Below are 24,078 nucleotides of genomic sequence, written 5' to 3' on the forward strand. Positions count from 1 at the left end.
AATTTTTTTTTTAAAACAATTTGTTTTTTTAACGCATTATGAATATCATTTTTTGGATACATACAAAGGTTTTAAAATACATTATACAACATTTAAATATTTTATTCATAATATTATAACATTTAACAACATAATATTGCATGTTTTTGTGCTTTTAGTAAGTCAATCATGTTTTATAATAGTATATTGAAGTCGTATTATGGAGTGATTTTTGGAGCATTTCTCTTTTATAAAATAATTATATAGGTACCACAAAAAGAAATCATTTTAACAAAAATCGGTATCTTTAACACTAATATAAATATCATTTTGATTTTAAACTCCTAGCGATCAACTAATATATTTTTATTTTTTTTTACAAAATTGACAAATATTTTACGGTAAAGTTCTATTAATAACTTTCGATAAATTTAACATTACTTATTTGTATAATCAAATCTATGTTATAATATTTTAAACTAATTTTGTGGATATTAAATTTAATATCACAGATATTGGCATGAATTATACAAACGTCAAACCACGAAAGGACCGAAAAGAGGTGTAAAAACATTTCTAAAATTCGGAACTTTTCGTAAAAGTTAAAGAATTTTTTTATTGAAAGATGGCAGGCATTCAATTATTAAAAAAATAAACAAACATCTACATTACATAGAAATTAAAGTTTAGATCGTATCGATTGATAAACCTGTTTTAACTGTTGTTTTCAATGCTTAAAAATAATATTAAATAAAATATTTTAAAACTAATGGTCCTTTCTGGCTAAAATTACATAATATTGACAATAAACGATTGCATTTTTCTCTAAATTGCCATTTTGTTACTTATTCGTTACACATTTTAGATTTCAAAATATTATCTTCTATAAAAATAAAATATTGGTAACAATTAATTTAACATTTCCTGGCGTATAAAACAATAATAACTATTAATTCGTTGGTATTTCAACTAAATAAAAAAAACCTAGGAAAAAATAATAATGAACATCAAAACATTTAAAATTTAAGTGATTATTTGAATTTTTCTTAAAATTAAGTACGAATAAACGAATAAGAGGGCAAAACATATTGAATGAATTTCAATAACTTCAATAATAAATATAATAGGTACACATTTAAATGTCATCGTAATAATAGTACTTTTAAATTAGGAAACATAATAACATAAATTAATATAAGTAAAAAAATGACTAACTTCATAAAAAAATAGTATCCAAAAACTAATTAAAATAGCAGTTTATAATAAACAGAAGTATCTTTAATCTAAGAACATTTTCTATAAGTTGGATCGGTTTAGGAAACGAAAAAATCTCAATACAAAAATATTGGCTCGCGAAGACGGCCTAAGATTGTCAATGTGGATTGTGAGGTCGACACACTTAACACAACTCGTTATCTGTTGATCAACATTGGTACCAGACAACAGATAGGTCGCAGGCGGACCACAGTTTCCGGGTTACGAGAAACTATCCACGATGATGATGAGGGTGGAGTTTAAGGCAGGAGAGGTGTCATTGACGAGGGTGGGTTCAGCGGAACAATGGTGGTCTCACGTTTCTAACGATGCTAATAGTCCGTGAAAGCCCGCCGCTTGCTGGTCCCCTAAGATGGCTGCCTGTCCACAACTGTCCAGATACCTGGACCTAATGTCACCGTTCTCACTGACTACAAGTTTCTCACTTTTATTGCAAAAGTACATAAGATCTTCCCTATCACAAATGTCTTTTCCGTCGTCCAGTCTTAAAGCGTCGAGAATGATTTCAAACTCTGACTTACTCGACCTTCGGTGGTGAAATTTCTCACATTCTTCGGGTTTAGCTGTGAGCGGGTTCTCTTGAAAATTGGGCTTCACGTTCTCGGCATTCAAGTCTCTCGCATCTAAAGGCACGTCATAGTCTGTTGCGGGAGAAAACTTGACACGTTTGGCGATAGGCTCGCCGGATAACTCATTGAGCGTCTGGAAGCCTGACTTGTTCTGGTTGAGGTCAGTATCCAACTCTAACATTTTATCGAAACCATTTTCAAAGTCATGTTTCTCTTCTACCTTCATCTTTTTGCAAGGTGACGATTCATCAGCGTGGCCAACGGATTCCACGGTGGTCTCCGTCGCCGGATGCTTGATGTGAACCAGCTCTACCGGGTCGTCGTCGACAACATTGAGCAGAACGTCATCGTCTATTGAAGTTATCAGTCTCGGGGTGGGCGGCATGTAAAATTGGGAGAGAACATCGTGAACGTCACAGTCTTCCACTTCATCGAAAGAGCGTTTCCTCGACCGACACCGAGATCCTAAGCTATTACTGTCCGTTTTGCAAAAACTATATTCTAAATTCTTATCACTATTTACACTATAATTATTGGCAGAGGTGCGTTCGCCGAAAGCCATTTCTAGAGAAAGTTCATGAGATATAAGGGCGGGAGTGACACTCATACACGACTGGCTCGACACAAAACTATCAAGAACGTCATCGTTATTCGTTCTGAGCGGGTTGAGACTTGAATTCACTATTCCTAATTCATCGGGCAACATTTCGTGTTCTAGGGAAGGCATATTAGCGTCGATGGCACTGAGCTCCTTATCGATGGACTCCAAAGCCTTGTCCAGCATCCTCTGTTTCTGCTCGGCGTTAGGAACTCCTCTCCTGTTGCGATACCTGGACTCTTCTTCGTCGACATCGAAACGGTTCGCACTCGACATATGCTTCATTTGCTTTTCTCTCCTGACCTCGTCCTGAAGTTTAAAGTAAGTGTTGTTGATACAGACAGACCTCCTTAAGTTACGATCGGGGTCTTTTATTTTTTCCAGCTTCTCTGTGCATATCTGGATAACCTTCTTCCTCTCCTCCTTAGCGCGGAGTTTGGCGGAGATCATTGATGGTTTTGGTTTGTTGCTTTTGGGAGGAAAACTTCGGGACGGACCGAAGATGTCGTCGTTGTCAGCGGGCGCCTCGACTGCTAGGGCAGAACCTTCCAGCGCCGTGGGCGGCGTCATGCCCGCCAGCGCGTCTTCCTGGAGAAAAATAAGAAAAAAACATATTAGACTTATATTTTATCGAAAGGATTGATGAAACATTGCAGAAAATGGGTTCGATATTTTATAAACGTCCCTTTTCTAGGTGTAAAAACATAACTATAATTACATATAGTTTAAGGAGCAAAGCATTATTTATGATCAAATTTATAATGTGTCACCCCAAGTTTTTAGTTCTAAATATATCCGCATCTGTCAGCACCTTCATTTGAAAATGAGAAAATACATTGCACATTAATTCTTTCGTACATTAGAATCGCTTGGTTTGCAATAGGTATAAGACATTTTTGAGTCGACGCTGATTACGACGGTAAATGAGGAAAAAGCAAATAATACGGGAACTTATTTCTAAAAGCGCACGTCGGGGGATTCTCTCGAGTCGTATAATTTTGAAACTATCTTTCAACACATTCGCACCCCACAAGTTACAGGACACAATAATTATTATTACCTACTTTCACAATATGTCTAGTTTTTGTACAATCTATTAGTAATCTTTATAAGACTGAAATTATTGTAAGGAACACTCTGATGCAATGCTATAAAAAAAACTAGGGATGTAGATTTTGACCTTATATCAACAATCTAAAAATCCCAATCACAAGTATTATATTACCTATATATCGGTTGGATATCATTCTGTAAAACAAATCGCAATATTATTTATAGTTAGCTATCTTTCTTGAATACAATAAAGAAAGTGGATACACTGTAGAGTCGTGATTATACAAGTAAATAGGTATCGATGGTACTTATTCTACATTGTTTTTTTCCCCTTTTACGCTTTTGTACCCGTTACTTCACGGTAGTGAAAATTTTTGACGTTACAGGTTTTGTAGCGTTTGCGAACATGCATGAACATCTCCATATGCGGTGGCGACAGAATTTGACAGAAACAAGAAAGAGTGGGAGAGAGACGTGCGAGATAATGCAACGTGCGCGATCTACAACACAATTGGCAATACACACATTAGTTATGTTTACTTTCTGCGCACGAGAAGAAATCGCTTCTGCGCATCTTATTGGTTAAGTGGTTTTACTGATAACATATTACTATGTACTTATATACATATATATGCACATACCTAATTATAATAGTGGGTATATAGTACATACAGTAGAATAGTATTAATACTCGTATATTAAAGTGATTTTCTTTGACAATTTGTTGTATTATTGGATATTATTCTCAGTTATAAAGTTAATAATGTTGTTACTGAAGAGGGAGGGTTGAGTAAAACGCTTCATATGTAACTTAATGAGTTATTTTTAATGACATTCAAACGTTATTGTTATTAGATTTGTTCCAGAATTCCACAGGCTCGCGTGGAATGTGTTAACGGATTCACGTCAGTTGGGAAAAGCCATCAAAGTAAAAGTACGCTATAAAATCGCTCAGGCTCACGGCGAGAGAACGAACAAACAGAAAACGTACGCGGGCAAGAGATGGCACTGGTTGGGGCCAACGGCGATTGCAATATGGCTGCCGAATTACACCATATCGGCGGTCAAACACGCCGAAATATTGAAGCTGTGTAACAAATTAAAAGACGTGAGAGGCGATCACCGTTAGGTGGAATCCTGATATAAGTTACCGGCATCGCGATGCTGAGAAGTGACATCGCGCTTTTGACAAAGGCGGCAAAAGACTAGAGTGCCTACTTTAAATCTACTACTCGCCTTTTGTAAAGCAGGGTCACCGTCACAACAAAAACACAATATAATTGACGACTAATACGAAGCTTTCTCTAGTTGAAAAGTGATATGCCGAAAGAAGACAAGCCTGCTTGTGATGGATGAACAGAGTTGATGTAGGAAATACATATGTATACAGTAAATACATAAGGTATAAACCGTATAATATGTTCACAGATATTCGTTAGAAAACATGGGTTGTATAACTCTTTATGCATACCTATTTTTTTTAGTTAAAGTAAATGACATGGTGTTATCTTACTTATAACTATTATAACAAACTTTATTTTGGAATTGAGTTAATTAAATATGGAAGTACCTAGTATAACTTCATTAGCTTAAACCATAGAGGTATTAAATTAAAAGAGGGGCAAGGAATCGGCTTTCTCATACAGCTGAATGAAGCAGGCCAACAATAGCCGATAACTTACGAAAAATAGCGATGCGATAAAAAAAAATCAGAACATAACAGAGGATTTACTTTGGTCATTATAATGTACCCATATAATATAATGTTAACATTCAAATTTTGCCACAAATTGATTACCAGCCCGCCACACCATACTTTTTCGCCATACTAGCCGGCTTCACCATACTTTCATATAACCTGCCGCCCCTAGGCTTAAACGTTACATGCTCAAAAACAGCAACACTAGGTACGAAAAAGGCAGTATAATATAATATAATAAATGATAGCTGATGAAATAAGTAGAAGAAATTTAAAAACATGATGCATATAAATAGGTAGCTGGTAGATATCTATGTTTAAATTATACACAAGTTCACCGTTAAAGATCTGAATCACAGCTGGGTAATAAAATTATAAATTAATTGCAATTGAATGATGACAACCCTAATTTAGATAAAGCTAGGCCGCTTGACTTCAGTCGGTAATAACGGGTTCTACCTTGCCGGCACTTCCGTTTCGAAAGCAAGGCTGCGGCCGCGCTGCAGCCGCACTGCGGATTGCCAAGGAACTAGCTGAAGCTGTTCGAAATTCGATTGTTACTTTAGAGTTACTGTATTATGCAAAATTATTACGAAAAAGCCACGCGAGCTGCGTTTATTAGATTCAATAAACATATCATCTCAATCTAAGTCTAAGACAATCATCATAGAAACAATCGTTTATTTTATAGACGAGATACTCCAAAATCGTAACATTTATAATATTTGTGTTATTCATTAAATAGGTGGGTAGGTACAATATGTACCAATAGAATAAGGATACGTCGATTATTGTTTATGTGGTATAATTAAATTCATTGTGAGTACAACCCATTGTCTAATTACTCTAATTGTACACAAGGCAACAGAATATTAAAACGCTCGTGAAAAATTATACGACATGTTAATTAAATTTTCTTTTTTAATAAAAGTAAGAATCATTGGGTAGGTTCGTCGCCAAAATCCTAACAGCGGAAACGCTATAAAAGTGATAAGTATCTACTTGTTTGGTTCTCCGGCGAGCCCACAGATGGCCTCTAACCGCGCTAATTTGGTTTTACTTTCTAGCAACATCGCCAAAACTTTCTCATAAAATCGGAAAATCTACGGAAAAGAAACGTGGCTATGGATAGGTAGATACGTAGGTACAGTAAATAATTGGTTTGTAGAACTAAAAACCACTGAGAAAAATACGAAAAACTCTTAGCGAAGATTCTTACCAGTACGTACGATAATAGGGAAATAATACGACTGACACAATCTTAATATTATTATCATAATACAATGACGTAGCATCTAATGAATTCCATCTCTGATGATAGTAAATGAGACGACTGATATTATACTTGCGTACCGATCAAAGAAAATTCTTTATTTAAATGAAACCGATCACAACAAATTTGTGAAAATTATAAAATAATAAAACCGATGTAGGTATGTAAGTGTTGAATTATCTTGTATTTTTATTTGGCCGCTTTGTCCGGAAGCGATTTCTGCGTAGTGATAATTATTTACATAACATTATTGAAGTTTACTTCTATCATAATCAACGTCAACAATGATATTTCATGTCATTTTTACAGAATCTTACAGTCTCTCATGCGTAAAGCAATTTTATTATTAATTTCGTTTCAAATTTAAAAGATTAATCTGTACACTTTTTCGACTAAGATTTAAATTTCCCTTTACTCTATTTTAGGTACCTATATAAGTATATAATAATATTAAACAGCAAAAACCAGTGGGGGGCAACATAATAAAATGCTTGTCAGAATATTGAAGTAGGTAGGTAGGTACATAGCTAATTTGGTAATTAACACCAAAGTTCACACTGGTGTGGCAGCACTGACACAGCTTAGCGAAGGAAGCCGGGACCCTGAAATTATAGCGAAATTAGCCAAAATTTACAGGTTACCCCAGAGTGTAAAGCTCCGATTCTCATTGAATTATAAATGAACGGGCACATCCATTTGGGGTGCGCCATATTATGTAGGTCTAGCTACGCTATATTGCAAAGCTCACAAGCGCGCCCTACTTAAAAACATATAATAATGTGATACTACGTGTGGCGGGTAGTTATATTATATCTAGCTACGAAATGGAAATTGCCTTTGTAAAATTTACTTATTAACCGAATCCCTGTGAACTAAACTGGCATGTCTGCTCGGAGCGCGTGTTTGAATTTTCAACACAAAGAAATCGTTTTGTACTCCAGAGGTTTGATTAGCGTAGATAGGTAGATATTTAACGTAAATCTCTCGAAGATATCCCATGGTTTTGCGGGAAAATCTTTTTTATACGTACCTAAGTCGTGATAGAAAACCATCAGGTAAATATCTCCAATTAAATAACTTTTTGATACCTAGATACTGCAAAGCCTGTTTGAAAAATATCATAATTTAATTTATAATAAAGTATGCAATAAAATGTGTAAGAAATTAATAAAAGCATGGAGATATTAAAGTTAAATTCCACATAATACCTATACTTATACTTAATTCGGTTATATACAATCGTCATAAATACAATTCTTAAATGAAACTGCAAGACGGGTAGTTTTAGAGATATTTTAATTTAAACAATAACATTATTCTATATATTTTTTTAAGAAACATGGCTTATTACTTTATTTAAATAGTCGCATACAGCATGATGCAGGGACAAAGTTCTAGTTCTAGAATTGTAACACACAGACTAATTCAATTAAAAGAACTCTCCATTAATTCATAATATAGTATGGACATCTAAATGTCACGTATGTATGTAAATTGAAAAAGGAACTCGTTCCATATAAAGCTTGGTACATTAGTGCTCTGGCTCGAGAGAAAATGTAATGCAAACAATCGTTAAATGCTGGCCGCGTGGATTTAGAATAAATAAATTTAATGATGAAGCTGGAAATGATAGCAATACTATTGTCTATGAACACCTATTAGCTGGTATTAACTTTATCCAAAATAAATACGACACTGTTTAAATTTTAATTCAAAACGTTATAGAACAATTAACGCAAAGGAAAAATAGTTACGAGTATGTACATAAGTAGCAATATAATAAAATAATTTACTTAATAATAATGATGGTAAAAATAACGATAATACTGATAGGTATCGATCAAATTTTAAATATCGACCACGCAACAGCTGTCTGAGCACAGGTGGCTTAATCCTAAACTATTTTGCAATACACCGCTATTATTATATTTCAGTAACTCAGTTATAGATTTATCGCATTATTAAATGTATTCGGCTAGTGATTACATAGATAGAGCGATTCGAGTAGCCATTATGGAAACAATCACCGAAACGATGGCATCCATCCACCACCAGCTCTGAAGTCATTCACTTTCTCTCGGCCGCGTAGAAAAACTCAAGAAAATATTCACGACAACGAAACAAAGGAGGTCGAATAACTTTACTGCGACTATCAACGTAGAAAAATAATCAAACGTATGTATAATATGGGAAGAACCAAGACTGTTTTACAAATTAAGCAGCGCACCACATTTATATTTCACCAGAAAAAAATTGATAATCAGTCGCGTTATTCATTGCGACAAGTTTACGAGAAAAATTATGTAGCCTTATTATTATTATTCAAAGCCGAAATCAACACGAAATTAATTCTGATAGCTAAAAAATATTACATTAAATTTTATCGATGGAGGTTTCTCTGTTTGCAATACACATAATATTGTTGCCGATAGCTTGATGGTTTCGAAAGCTATTTTAGAAAAGATATTTTACTATACGAAAATAATAGTACTTAAATAATTATTATTTACCTGTTTATATATGAATATTCCGGTAATCGGTAAGTAACAGATCTTCTTTATCTAATAAAGTAAGTCACAATAATAAAACTGATCATAAATAATATGTTTACAGAGCGAGTTCTATAACCGCAATGTGAAAAAGATTTGAATAATATGAAAATTTACAGCTGATAGCAAGAGATATTCAGATATTATTTATCAGCAATCGCTTGAGATAACAATTATAAGTATATTAAGTTATCTTTAATAAATGCTACGAAATATCATCTGTCAGATTGTTAAAGTATTCATTTATTAGTTCAATAATAGGGTCAATCAGAATAATCGAAATAAAGGTGACTTCCTTGCGAATTTTAGTGTTGCTCGTTTGATGGTTTTGTTTTGCACAAAGAATTTTGACCCTACGTATTCCGTATTAGGAATTTTAAAGTCAGTTCGATTTTTGAATCGAACAATAATAATGTAATAGTTTGGTAACAAGTTCATTGTTTTTATTCTTCTATTTACAGCCCCGAAAATAAAATGGCGACCCATGTTGTGGTTTGATGTCTGTTGCTTTGTTTATGTAACCTTCTCGGTGTTTTACGTGATTGTATGTATGTATTGCTTTTGACTGCATACGTCATGAAATTGAGAAGGGAGTAGCTATTTCTATACACAGGTAGGTATTTATAATAAAATTTTATACGTCAATATGTGAGATGTATGAAATGTCTAATGTAAATAAAATTTAATTATGCACTATCCAATCCTACGAATTTAACTATTCAAGGCTCGTTTTGGCAATACAAGCACAAAGAAAACTGATTGGATGAATTTAAATTATAGTAGAATGTCGTAGTGTTACGTATTACTTAAACTTAAATGAACCTGCGATGCGGTCACTTGTAAGGTCACCAGAGGTCCTTTTTGTTTCAATTTCATTAATTTAGGATCCGTCTCCACTCTCTATAGACATACAGGAAGATTTTTTCGACATATTTGGGGGTGGGTTTTTTTAGATTCGACAATAATGAAAAATAATGCCACATCAATGTAGAGTGTAGACTCAGCAGGATGAACTCGTGTTTCATTATAGTTATTTTATTAAAACACTATGTCATAAAATGTGGTCAGAAACAGACGTACCTAATACATAATTAAATGACGTTTAGTTCTGCCCCAAAGATGAAACAAATGCTATAAAAAGAGAAGTCCGTAATCTTGGGTTATGTTGTCCGCTAATGCAACGCATTCCTCTCTCAAAATAGTTATCCGTTCTGCCGGCAGAAGCGCGCATCGCGACGCTTCAACACTCGCATGATAAATCGCAGTGACGGTGAATCATTAGTATCATTACCAAGTAAGCCACAAAGAATGACTTATTTTGTCATTTACCAAATAAATTCACCACAGACACTTAACCTAGAAAACAATCAAAATAGTCGGATTCCGAGACATGTAGAGCACACTTTTTGTCAAGATTCTACATACATGGAATTGACATTAGAAAATTTTAATGTCACAAAAATTACTGTCTCATATTATTAAAGCGATGATGGATGACACACATACACGAATAAAGTAATCATGGAACACAACATGTTTTACCTCAAGTCAACGACTAATTTCACCCATCTCCAAGTAGATATAATATATATTATTTTCCACCTATCAAGTGTGAAACAGAAGAACATATTATTATTACGAATCAACAATCTAAAATAATAATAAAAACGAATAATTAGGTATTTTTACAGGTCTGCAACTATAAATTTGGATATATTGGAATCAAGTAAAACCTGCGCCGTGTGTCTCGGCACTAAACTCTAAAAATATTAGCACTGTCTCAGAGTCTCCTATCGACTTCCACCTTCGTTCAATTCTTGATACCTACATAACTACATAATAATATTATGTGGTACTTACGTCAAATGGGAGATTTGTCTTATTTTTTATTGAGCAGATATTAAAAGAATGTTTTATTATTTCGGCTTTGTTATTACTTTATTAGTGTAATTAACCAATAGACATAATGGTTTGCCATGACCGAATGAGTACTTAAATGTTCCAATATTAGCATGTGGTATAAACTAAATAATAAATAACGGACAAGATAAGTAAGTGGGTGACTGACTAATTCGCCTCCTGCGAACGCCATTACACACCGATGTAACTAACTACTATCGAATCATACTTATCGGATAAGTGAACATTTTACTACACAACGCAAAATTAATATTATAATTATTGTTTAAGTTATGTACCGGAATACTCAGAGGCTGCCGCAACCTATCGATTGCCATTTTGTGTTGAGTAGTCCCAAAATTTGGAGTACAAGAAAAAAAGATTAGCAAATAAAAAAAACGATTTCCTGTGAAATAATTACAATAAAAGTCAAAATAGGAAGTACCGTAGTATCTATATATTGCTTCAAATACACTCTATGACGATCGGTCTTATATATGTCGAAAAACCCGTTTCTTATGTTGGCGTCCTGTGTCACAGGGTGTCACAGAGTGTAAATACGATGTCATAGAGCCCGATGCTCAATTCGTACTTACCATAAAATAACAGTAAAAATTGTAAGTAGCCGAAATCCATCTGTTAACTATAGATTATAGATATAAGGAATCCTTAACCATAGACTACTTTTCGCCCCCTTGCCCCCCTTCCGTATTGCCATTTACCACTGACAGCTGCTGTCAAAATAAATTGACGTGGCTTTAAAACGGCCAATACACTCAAATTCATTTAACAATTGATCTCGATATGGGTATTGAACAACTATTAAATATCCGTGACATTTAATACGACACATTTTCCCTTATTTTCTTGATTCTGTACATGTCTTAATTTAGTAAAACCGATTATCGAATTGAAATGTCAGTATCAATGAATTATGAATTAACTTTTCTTATTCAGATTTAGATATTTATGTAATATTAAACCAATAGATAGGTAGTTGAAATATATAAGTACTTAGTTACCTACACACCAACATGGTAATATTAGTTTTAATCACTCCATATAATTATTCACATCATGGCATATATTTGTAATAATTGTAAATGACAAAATCTGACATTTCAACGGCAAGTGTTACCGTATCGGGAAAAACATGGTCAAAAAATAACTTATATTATTCACTAATTGCGGAGACATTTAATCATTTTTATTAAATATTAATTGTGTATTTATAGTTATTGAATTTATTTTGTATATTTTTCATATTTTTGTCATCGTTTAACAATTACAAAATAATTTACCTAAATTATGAAAAAGAGAATTTTTATATATGGTAATATTTTCAATAGAAAAACAGAACGAAACTATTGCAGATTTGGTGGACCATAGACAACTCGATCATAACTATGAAATGCTTTCTGCATAGTGTTTTGTTGTTATTTTGTTGTAATTATGACAGACGATTGTGCATAGGGCTCATAGCTCTCGTACAATATGTATGTATAATATGTCGGAATGGCATAGATTTGATCATAGACACTAAAACGCTCTTAGCATATAATATGTGCCCGATCGTCATATAGTCTATTACTATTTGAACCCTATCACAGGTATTTATTATACCTACATAGTATTACGATTTCGTAATTGTCATACAAACTTATCTAACAAAATAATGAGATAATGATAAGTAAATGAATATCTCCACATTAATAACGTACATTTCTTATCTCTTGTTAATGTATGAAACATTTTTTTATCGATCTATAATATTAATATGTAAATTTATCGAGCTCCCAGTGATAAGTCAATGTACGAATGACAGAAAACAAACCACGCTACAATATTAATTCAATAAAAAACAAATAAAAGGTTTATTAGATAAAAAAAAATATACTGAGCGTAGGCAGCGTGTTCGATGATTGTCCGCATTATTGACAGGCATACAAAAGTATCAACTCGAAAAAGTTCAACCATAAACAATAAAATAACATAGATAAAACACTGGCAGAAGAGATACTGACAAACGTCACGAACAAAAATAATAATTGCCCAACCGATGATAACTTCACACGCTACGATCAATGGGTCTCGCACCCCTATATCATTTCCAGCCATTGCAGGTAATCGAACATATAAAATTAAACACTGCAATGCTCCTACCCTAATAATATTATACCTTCCATCTCTCCAAGCCCCAGGACATAATAGCTAAAATTAATACAAGAGGTTCGCGCTACCCCACTTCGTTTAACTTGGGGTGAAGTAAAATCCCGCTTTAGGATAACATAAAAGTTATACAAATTCAGGACTAACATCTTTACAGGTATTACAGCCCACCTTGTTAGTAATATTATTGTTAAATTTGTAATTGCAAATATGCACGTTCTTAATTTTAATTTGTTTATTACATGGGAAAAAGACAGTGGCATTGTTAGATTTTTTTGTTTTCGGCCGCCATATTGAAAAATTCTACGGTTACTACGTATATTGTGGACATTTATAATATTTACAGGTGAAAGAAACGTTTGAAATAATTCAACAATATTAATTGTACATAATTATTTTTTATAGATATTGGGGCCTAATATGCCATATCGCAAGCCCAACGCATCGATCGTGATCAACGGGTGAATCGCGGGATGGATTTTTTTTAGGATTTTTAAAGCTGTTTTCAAATTAACCATGAGGAAGTTCGCGTCACCTGATCGTATCATTTGATTCGTATTGCGTCACTTACGGCCTGGCTCGGGAGTGAGAGAAAGAGAAGATGTGAATCCCTGCGCTTTAAATGAGGCGTGGCTTCCTGTTATAGTTGCGCAGTAGAATTTTGCACAATATGACAATAGTTTGACGATGAGTGCCCAAAAGAAGACCAACATTTATCATTTTCACGACGGATGAGAAATTGAGTAGTTCTTTGTGATGGTGAAGGACAAGTCTTGTTGTTCAATTTGTAACACCTCACTGCCGTTATTTATATATTATAATAATTATAGTAGATCACAGCCCACTTGAAGTTGGACATGCTTATTATATCTTTATTGTTTAATGATATTATTACGGATGAGTAAAAATGTTGAGTTTTGGATAAACTGCATTAAATTTGCTGATATTTTCAAGAAACCAATATCGCTTTTTACCGATAGAAACAAAATATTATATTAGAGATAATGTGGACAAGCGTTGTAATAAGGCAACGCTATATTATGGACACGTGTAAGAAACCATCAAAACTTTTGAGAAGGATCATTTTCGAACGTTACGTGAGCAGAATATCATTTCGTAGATACGCAAGTATTCGCGACAAATTCTGTCAACTAGGGACCTCCATTACACCCCGAAATGATAAGCAATATTTTATGTGATTTATAAAATGAAAATGCTGTACATTGCTACCTATCGTCTAAAGATGATGACAATCTGTCACCCTTATTGTGACGTAAAGGTGTGACTGTAGCAATGCCATGAATTTTCGCGAAATATTGTAATGATTTGTAATACGTATATTATATAATTATAATTAATCATAAGCGATAAGTATTTTGAGATGCAACTATTTCGGTGACTCCAAATATTCCAATTTTGAAATAGGTAAGTAGCACAGAACAGATTAATAAATAGAATTTCGATAGGCTATATCCCAATACACTGCATTTGGACGCAGGGTTTTAAATGTGTAAGTGTCCTACGAAAAAAAGACATGCAATAGTGTGTGTTGCAACCTTCAAATACAACCATATTGAATGAGCGTCAGTGCATAAAACGATAGCAGTTGTCAGAACGAAATACAAGCGTATTCTTGACACGTATTTAAGCTTATCTCATATTCTTCCACACTCGAGATGGGTTGCCTGATTCTCCACACCCGTTAGGTATTTCAGTTACCATTATTTCTGAGTTCACTGGTAAGTAGGTACATTATATCTACTTAAAACGCAATGACAGATTTTCAAAACAAATGAACGGAACGTTCGTTGCTGATATTAGTTACGTACTAATTCAATAATTTTAATATTTGGCAATGCTTCCAATTGGGCATTGCTTAATTTATCATTTCCATGATATATGAAGTCTCACATCACTAAAAATACTCACATAAAATTAGTAAGGAATACCCGGTAGCTAATACAATATTATTTTTGGCAATATATTGTATAATAGTATAATTTGTATTGTAAACGCCATGGAATAGTTTAAAACTTGGTTCAATTTTTCGCCGCTTTAAATTTATGGCTAAATAATGTGTGCATAAAAGGTAAATCGCATTGTTCGAAAATTAAAATTGAAACACGTTATTCGAAAATTGAAACAAAGCTGTTCGAAAATTAATACAACAAAGCCAATACGTCACGAAATATGGGGCGGCCACTTCTGCCGTACATAACTGGAACGAACAGCCGCGAGGACACCTGCACTCGGACGCACGCACACCACCTCAATCGGCTTACCGTACCCACCAACACAAACGCGGCAACACGTATTCACCTGTAGGATGTAGGCAAAAACACCGGAACGCACGTGCGTCCAATACATTCGCGTAAATGCTAGGCGGAGCAAACCGAGAAAAGTTGAGGGCCAATACATACATACATACCGTCATTATGAACATTTCGCATACATTTTATAACTATACAAAATTTTGGCAGATTGAACGACAATAAATAACACCATCTATTGAAAGAAACACCTTCACTCCATTCTTACGAATCGAATGTTTTCAGAAAATATAAAAAATGGTTCACAATATACACGTAAGCGTTCTAATGTTATAAATTTTCTATTGCAGAATTACTTTAGGACTTTTCATTAGTAATATTATTGACACACGGGGCTTCTTGTTTCAAAACCTACCATTTATTATTTAGCTGAAATATTTATTTTAAAAATCCATATTTCTTTTACTCGTATTTCATACGATATTATTTTAATATTACGTTCATACTTCAGCAACAGAATTTTCAATTTTTCATCCCAACAATAACTTATTCAACAAACTTCCAACGTATGTATTACATACAAATCTGTATTCCAATTAGTAATACATCTATTATATAAGTAGGTACATAATATTTAAAAAAAAATGTAGCAATCACACCACTCAGCATTAAATGAGTAACACACTTCAATAATGTACGTTTTATTGTCAAAACAAAACAATAGAGCGATAATGATAGTCAGCATTTCCTAAATCATAACTAGATCAGTAGGGTCTGTTATTATTTTTGTTAATTGCGACAATGTCCCTCATAATATAATGTACTTACTACATTTGTATAAATTGGAAGGACAATGCATGACTATTCACTCACTCATCGAGTCCTTCACTCAACATAGTCAACCGTCATTCCACTCGAGATATTAATATAATCAATATCTTGATCATTTATCACATCGATCCCACCAGTAAATCATTATCCGTAATTATAATCACACGATGACGTCATCACGTCTTTATTAAAGTATTATTATATTCTGGTATCAACAATAAACTTTTCTTTCACAGCATCCACCGCATATACTGACAAAAAAATAATAACTTAAATATTAGGGTGCAAAATACATTGGCGTAGCAATCGACTGATGCATAACAGATAACTGGTGTATGTAGGGAACACAAAACATTATGCGCGTGGTTGTAAGGTGCGGTTGGGATAAACTTAACACGTGTTAAAAATGTGATATTTGTCAATATTCACGTATCTATCATATTAAATACATAAACGCAACGCACGTGAAATTTCGGTAATATTTGAGGTCATTCTGGGGTTTGTATTTCTTGAATTTAATGGCTTCCCCCTCACTAAGGCTACCGTCAAAACCTGGTTTTAGCATCTACATCATATTCATCTGTTCTGTGGGTGTATGTATATATATTTACATTGCAAATAAAATGAAAAATATACGGAAGTTGGCTCTCTGACAATGTTTATTAAATTTATTATGTCGAGTCTTCAATTACGTGATTGGTTGACATCATCAAAACAATACGTGCATAAAATAGCGTTGTTAGCAGAAAAAAACTACCGTTGCAATTAATTTACAGTTAAGTGTTGAATAATGATTTCGAAATTAGATCATCACCGTAGTGTAACCAGACAGAAAATATGAAATTCACGTGTAGTAATCATACACTTTTTGAGCAACAAATTGGTCTTTGATAATGGTATCTGATGAATGCAAGTACAGGTAAATCAGTATACAGTGGCACCATAGGTAATTCGCGAATGTTTTGGCGTTGTTTATTGCAATGCTAGCAAACAATACCTTTATCGTGCCCATGGTGCCACTGCATGCTTATTTGACTATACCTATTTATCTAACATGACGGCTTGAACCAACATAGACGTAATGGAATATCCTGATTTGTATTGATTTAATATTTAAAAAAAACGTATTAAGTTGTAACTCCTGAAATTCCAATAAAAATATGAATGTCAGTGAAATTACTCCACCTACGTAGTAACATAGGATTAAAGTACGTAAACTATAGTAAACTTATAACTATGAATAGTATTTCATTGGCTATTGAATTGGTAATATACCTACCGCCCGATAAACTAATTAATTGATTATAATATTAAATATATATTTACATTTTTAATTTTACACAATAAATGCAGGTGCCAAGGGGTTAAGATTATACATACACCGTCACACACAATCAAAAGTATTCACACACTCAAAAACAGATGTGCCCGTCTTATTAGTAAAATGCACTTTTCTCGACAATTCATGAAAGATGAGTGTAAATAGTGATAAAACATAAAAAATTGTGTAGGTATTTATTTACACGTAAAGTTATTTTTGACATACGTGAGAGATTGTTGTCATTCTGTTTTTAATTTATTTGATATATTTACAGTATGCCGTTATTTTTGTAATATTAGACAGGAATATTAATTTGAATTAATTTAGAATACCTAGTAAATTATTGTAAATATAAAAATATACGTAAGTATGGTCAGATAAAAATGTTTTTTTTTTTTTTTTTAAATAATATCAAATCTCTGTCAGTATCTACGTAGTTTTATCAAAAATAATAATTATTGGTAGTGATAAGAACGTGTGATAATAATGTTGCAATGTTATAAAATTATATTATTAATAAATAAATAACAAAGCGCTCGTGTTTAGCGAATTAATTTATGGACACAATACAAACAAACATCGATACCAACACAATCAAGAGCAGACGATATCAAGGTGCAATGAACACAATGGAGCAGAGTTTTTCAATGTTTATTTGGTCCAAAACCAGTAACCACCTTCGAGGTGCTTGTACGTACGGACGAACACACACTACACAGACAAGTACGTCATCAAGTTACCACTGACAGGATAAGCGAATAACCCGAACGTTTGTGGATATTTTTATAACAAAGGAACACATAGATAAGAGAAGTAATTTCAAAAATAATACATACATTATAAATGTAATTAAGTACATGTTAAGTAATAGTAATAATTGTGAAAAAGTGATAAATCGTAAGTTCGCGTTGACGAAAAAGAACTCTATTATGATGGTTTTAAGAACAATTTGTTTTTTTTTATTCTACGATATTTTAGTGATTTTTGTTAACGTCTGTTTCGGACTATAAACCCATCTTCAGAACGATTATAGGATCTGATTATGAACGAGTTATCTTAGGATAGTCATGAAGATGGGTTTGTAGTCCGTAACAGCTGTCGAATATCGTATAATAACTTCTTTAATGTCACATTTCTGTTAACAATACAATCGAGTGGTTGATTTAATCTGTCCTTCAAATATTATTATATTGTAAGTTATAATTAAACATAATATTTTTATTAGTGATTACTGATTACACTGATACAATAATTGTAACATATTTCAGGTGAGGAACATAATTTTGAATTTCATTATTAGCGTCCCAAAAGTCCGTTATCATGAGTCGTGTCTAAGTTACAAATATTTACTAGAAGGGTATTTAGCGAAAAATATGTCACGAAACCAATATACGTACCTACTTAATTCTTATTTCAAAATAATTGGTTTCGTGTAATGTTGTAAATGTAAATTGTTACTTACGCCCAGATTAGCAAACTAACGACAAATCTAATATACCTACTTACCTAGTCTTTTTCCATAATCATCCTTGTTGACTCCGAATAAAACGACGCAAGTTTGACTAGGACTAGTTTGACTATTTCATTGTATTACTTTATCTCATCGCCAAGACATCACCTTTTGATGGAAACATTCAATTATGCATATTATTTGCGGTTGAGCACCGCTGAAATAGCCAACGGTTTAGGGTTGCCTGCCCTCTCGCGGAGGCCTTTGAACCTTTAGATTGAGCCCGTTTCGAAATAAAAATAATTATTTTTCTAACAAACGGGGTCCGTGGAGTGGGCCATATGACGACTTGATGGCGATTGTTGTCTCATACCTGCCCGACTGAGATCGATCTGATGACGCTACGACCGATAAACTTTACGCAGTGTGTGATTTCCGGATAACGCAAAATATTATATTATTATTATTGACTTTACGATTGCAGTTTCAATAATAAACATCTTTTAATGAATATTGCAGTGTTTTTTAAAATTTCGAAGCTTCATTTATTTTGTAAACGTATATATTAATTAATTTAATAGCTATGCGTACAACTATATAACTATACCATATTGAACAAAATACTCTCGTAAAAGACTACAATAGTCATATTGTGTGTAAAAGCATGTTTTTTGAAGTTTAAATTCTCAAGTCGATTATTAATATTGCATAATACCTATTATGTATAACTTTATCTATACGAATTGCTGCCAGTTTCGAAAGATTCGCGTACAAATATCGATCGGTTTGATGACGTTTTATGACACACATTATTGCCCGGATTGCGTCATTAATTGCAACAAAAAAATGTCCCGATTGACATAGCTTATCTACACTAAAATAATATAGTAATTTCCACTTTGTAGGAATGCACAATATTGTTTTTACACATGATTTAATTGCCTACATAGACAATGACAACTTGCCATGCTATTAATCATTCAGGTGGATGTATATTAAAATATTACATTAATTACTATTTTAGCAAACGTTATTTCCTAATAAAATATTGCATTAAATTTATAAAGCGATGACAACGCTGAATCAATTGTGCAATATTACAAATAAATATTACAAAAGTTTTCATTGAATATAATATTGTTTATTGCCAGGAAGCATGATGAAACTGCCATATAGGACATAGTAGACAGAATAAAGTAAATAAAAAATACATTATCAATATAAGATAGGTAGGTACCCATTTATTATAATTATGTGTATACCTATAAATTTGAAATAATATTTTTTATTAATTCGTTTTAGTACAAGTTTTTTGAAAGAATTTGAAGCGAACACATAGGATGTCATTCCTGCATTAAAACGAAAAAATAAAACATTTTTCGGCATTGATAGTGAAAAGTAAAACAGCATTTTATGGATGTATGCTCACCGCTCACTATAAAAACAGCGTCCAACCAAAATGTTCCCAACACAAAAAACCTCCATTTACATTTTGAAATCGAACGCGCAAGCAAAGCGCAGCTCTACACACCCGGCTGAGGCTGAGATGATTGTTTATGATAAGGAGCGTCTTAGATTACGATTAAATTATTATCTCTGATCACAATAAAATGTATTTGAAATTTAAATGCTAATACTTAACACCGTAATAATATATCTTATATTATGAAAACAAAGGATTTTCCATCACAGGTAGCATTCTAACAAAAACACTGGATAAAAATAGCGACGCAAGATTTTTATTTGAATATTTATGTTATAATAGTGTTGGAATATACTCATTTCATATTCAATATGCTTGGAAATGCACGTTACACGTCAACAGTGACAAGTTATAGATAAGACAAAAATTATACACCATTTCAAATCAATATGATTTAATGCCAAGAAACAAATGTCTGCGAATTTTACACTGTTGAGTTGGTTGGTTGTAAAACCCTGTCAGACCCTAGTAATAAATCCATCATCACAATGGAACGGTTAGTCGTCACAAACTAAACATGCATGATTTCTCGTTATTATGTAAGTATTACGATAATTTTTCTTTATTAAAATTCTGAATCTGAATTAAAACACAAAAACAATTTAATAAGACCACCTTAGCGTGGAGAGGCGCAGAAAAAAATGTTTCAATCAAATAATTCGTTGTCTTCACAAAAGGTCTCGTCGGCTATCCGGTAGTCGAGACCCGGGAGCATAGGCGCGCAGACTCGAGGTATCCATGAAAAGGAAATGTCATTTTATCACAACAATCGAATAAACAGCTACCGCATTAAGTGCTTAAACTTTTAAACAACGTAAGAAAAATAATGAAAGTAAAATGAAGTCATGTCGTATGCAGAAGACATCTATTCAATAAGTGAATAAGACATAACCACCTATTCAAACCAATATTTTAATATGTATTTTTTTTTTTGTTTCGAAAAATCTACAAAATTTTATTTAGTTGTAATACCTACTCCTTTGTAAGAAAGTGTGAGAGGTGACAATTTTATTATTGATCAACACCGAAAAGTAAAGTTTCATGACACGTAACCTAACCTAACATCGCATAATAAAATTATTGACAACCTCTCGACAAAGTACTACGTGATGGCACCAAAGTGAGAGTACGCATTTCTTCACATGCGAAAAAATAGGGCGGATTGTATATTGTCTATGGTCACTATTGCCGACAGTGTTTACATGGTTTATGTCGAACAGGTTTCTGTCCTTTCTTTCTCAACACCAGCCCAAACTATCGAATTTTACATGCAATGTGGTACATTACACTATTTACAGGACAAGCACATTAGACACATATAGGCATATAAGTATTTATAGGTGTATAATATTATTTAGTCAATTAAAATTATGTATACCTAAGCCATAAAATATGACACAAATAAAACAATATTGTATCGCTGAACTAATGAATGGTGTGTGTATTGTGTTGTATTTTATTAACCATATTATGAGGATTGTATTGACTGATCTTTGTGAAATAATTAAGTAAGTAAATTGAATATTTTGGTATGTAATATAAAAAAATATGCGTGCGCCACTGATCGCCGTATATGTTATATCCAAACATTCACATTTCGTCACAAAAAGGATCCAAATGGACGCGAGGAAAGGACCCATCAAAAGATTTTGGTAAGCACTAAAAAAGTAGCCATAAAATTTCACAAAAGACGAATAAGATATTGAGGGGGTATAAACGCATAGATAAGCGCCCGGCTCAAAGCCCGCTTTTTTATTTTTTTATTGACGACCCTGTTTAGATCAAATGAAGAAATGCGTACCTATATCTATGTTTATTAATCTGTGGATTGTATTATTGTAACAACATGGTCGACGGATAGACATCACCAGGACGAGTCATATTATAACATATTACGTTAAAATAATAAATTGTCGTTTCTTTTCCTTGTGTAGGTATTTTCGATGTGTTTTATTTTTTTAAATTTTGAATATGGCTGATTGTAAACGTAGTGACACAGTAATAATTAAAGTCTCGTTCTATTAAGGGGGGACATGCTCGTCGAAGGTCAAAATTGAGTTTTTATTGTATATTCAAACCATGATCCTGGACACTCCTTAAACGTTGTAGATGATGTATTTATATAATTTTGAAGCCTTATTATCCTTTATAGTTATTTTAAACATTTGATGACTGCATGAAGTATTTTTGTTACATAAAATAGTATTCTTTTAAACCTCTCGCTCTAATGTTTTAGAATATAGTCATATTTCGGTACATAACTGTGCAGTGGTGTTAAGATTTTTTACATTTATTAATTTTTAAACGCATTTATAAAACCATTAGCATAATTTATTACGAGATAATTTTTGTAAAATATTCATGATAAAAAATTATATTGATAATCTCTGTGATCCCAAATTTGACAAGAATTAGGCATTTTATTATTCAAAAAATCGGCAAGATTAACACATTTGAAGATAAATCTAAAGATACTTATTATAAGCTATGTCTTTGACCATTCAAGTGTGATAAAAATCTTATGAATAATGATTGCTTTATAATAATTATTGACCTAAGAATAAGGTAGTGTTTTTTTGAAATACGCCATTTCTTTTGTCATTCCCTAGTGGTTAAGCTACAACATACGGCCGTAGCCATAAAATGACAAACTATAATTAAAGTAGGGAGTAAAATTATGTTAACGCGCGTGTTTGAACATGTACCTAACCGAATTTGTTTTTATTTTTTTTTAAACGGTACATGTTCAAACACGCGCGTCAATATCATTTTACTCCCTACTTCAATTATAGTTTGTCAATTTATTGCTACGGCCGTATGATGTAGCTTAACCACTGGGGAATGACAAAAGAAATGGCGTATTTCAATAAAACACTACCTTATTCTTAGGTCAATAATTATTATAAAGCAATCATTATTCATAAGATTTTTATCACACTTGAATGGTCAAAGACATAGCTTATAATAAGTATCTTTAGATTTATCTTCAAATGTGTTAATCTTGCCGATTTTTTGAATAATAAAATGCCTAATTCTTGTCAAATTTGGGATCACAGAGATTATCAATATAATTTTTTATCGTGAATATTTTACAAAAATTATCTAGTAATAAATTATGCTAATGGTTTTATAAATGCGTTTAAAAATTAATAAATGTAAAAAATCTTAACACCACTGCACAGTTATGTACCGAAATATGACTATATTCTAAAACATTAGAGCGAGAGGTTTAAAAGAATACTATTTTATGTAACAAAAATACTTCATGCAGTCATCAAATGTTTAAAATAACTATAAAGGATAATAAGGCTTCAAAATTATATAAATACATCATCTACAACGTTTAAGGAGTGTCCAGGATCATGGTTTGAATATACAATAAAAACTCAATTTTGACCTTCGACGAGCATGTCCCCCCTTAATTTATTTTAATTGCGTTTGAAAGGTTTGAAAATTAAAAAGTAATTAATTATTACGCGTTGATTTCGTGAACACTTGGAAGTAACCTAAATTGACTATAAAAGCAAACAAGAGATGTTCGGAAGTTGCGCGTGTCGCCACTCGCCTGTCAAATTTAAAAATAGAACAAACTTCAGATAAAATAATACGATGTTCGCAGCTGAACGTTCAGATAAATCTACAATACTAGTGTGCATATTC

General features: G+C 32.8%; 1 protein-coding gene across 1 annotated transcript in view; it reads right to left on the reverse strand.

The window, feature by feature from the left end:
* Positions 1-363: 363 nt before the first annotated feature.
* The window catches only part of LOC147070809 (uncharacterized), an 86,311-nt gene continuing 62,596 nt past the window's right edge, over positions 364-24,078 (reverse strand). The window contains exon 2 of the mRNA XM_085949043.1: positions 364-3,009. Coding sequence (XP_085805169.1) covers positions 1,549-2,991 — 1,443 coding nt within the window. The 5' untranslated portion in view covers positions 2,992-3,009 and the 3' untranslated portion in view covers positions 364-1,548. The remainder of the gene's footprint in view (positions 3,010-24,078) is intronic.

This window comes from Rhyacophila brunnea, unplaced genomic scaffold, assembly GCF_057557595.1.
Source record: "Rhyacophila brunnea isolate RB1 unplaced genomic scaffold, BYU_Rbru_1.0 scaffold_21, whole genome shotgun sequence".
Lineage (NCBI taxonomy): Eukaryota > Metazoa > Arthropoda > Insecta > Trichoptera > Rhyacophilidae > Rhyacophila > Rhyacophila brunnea.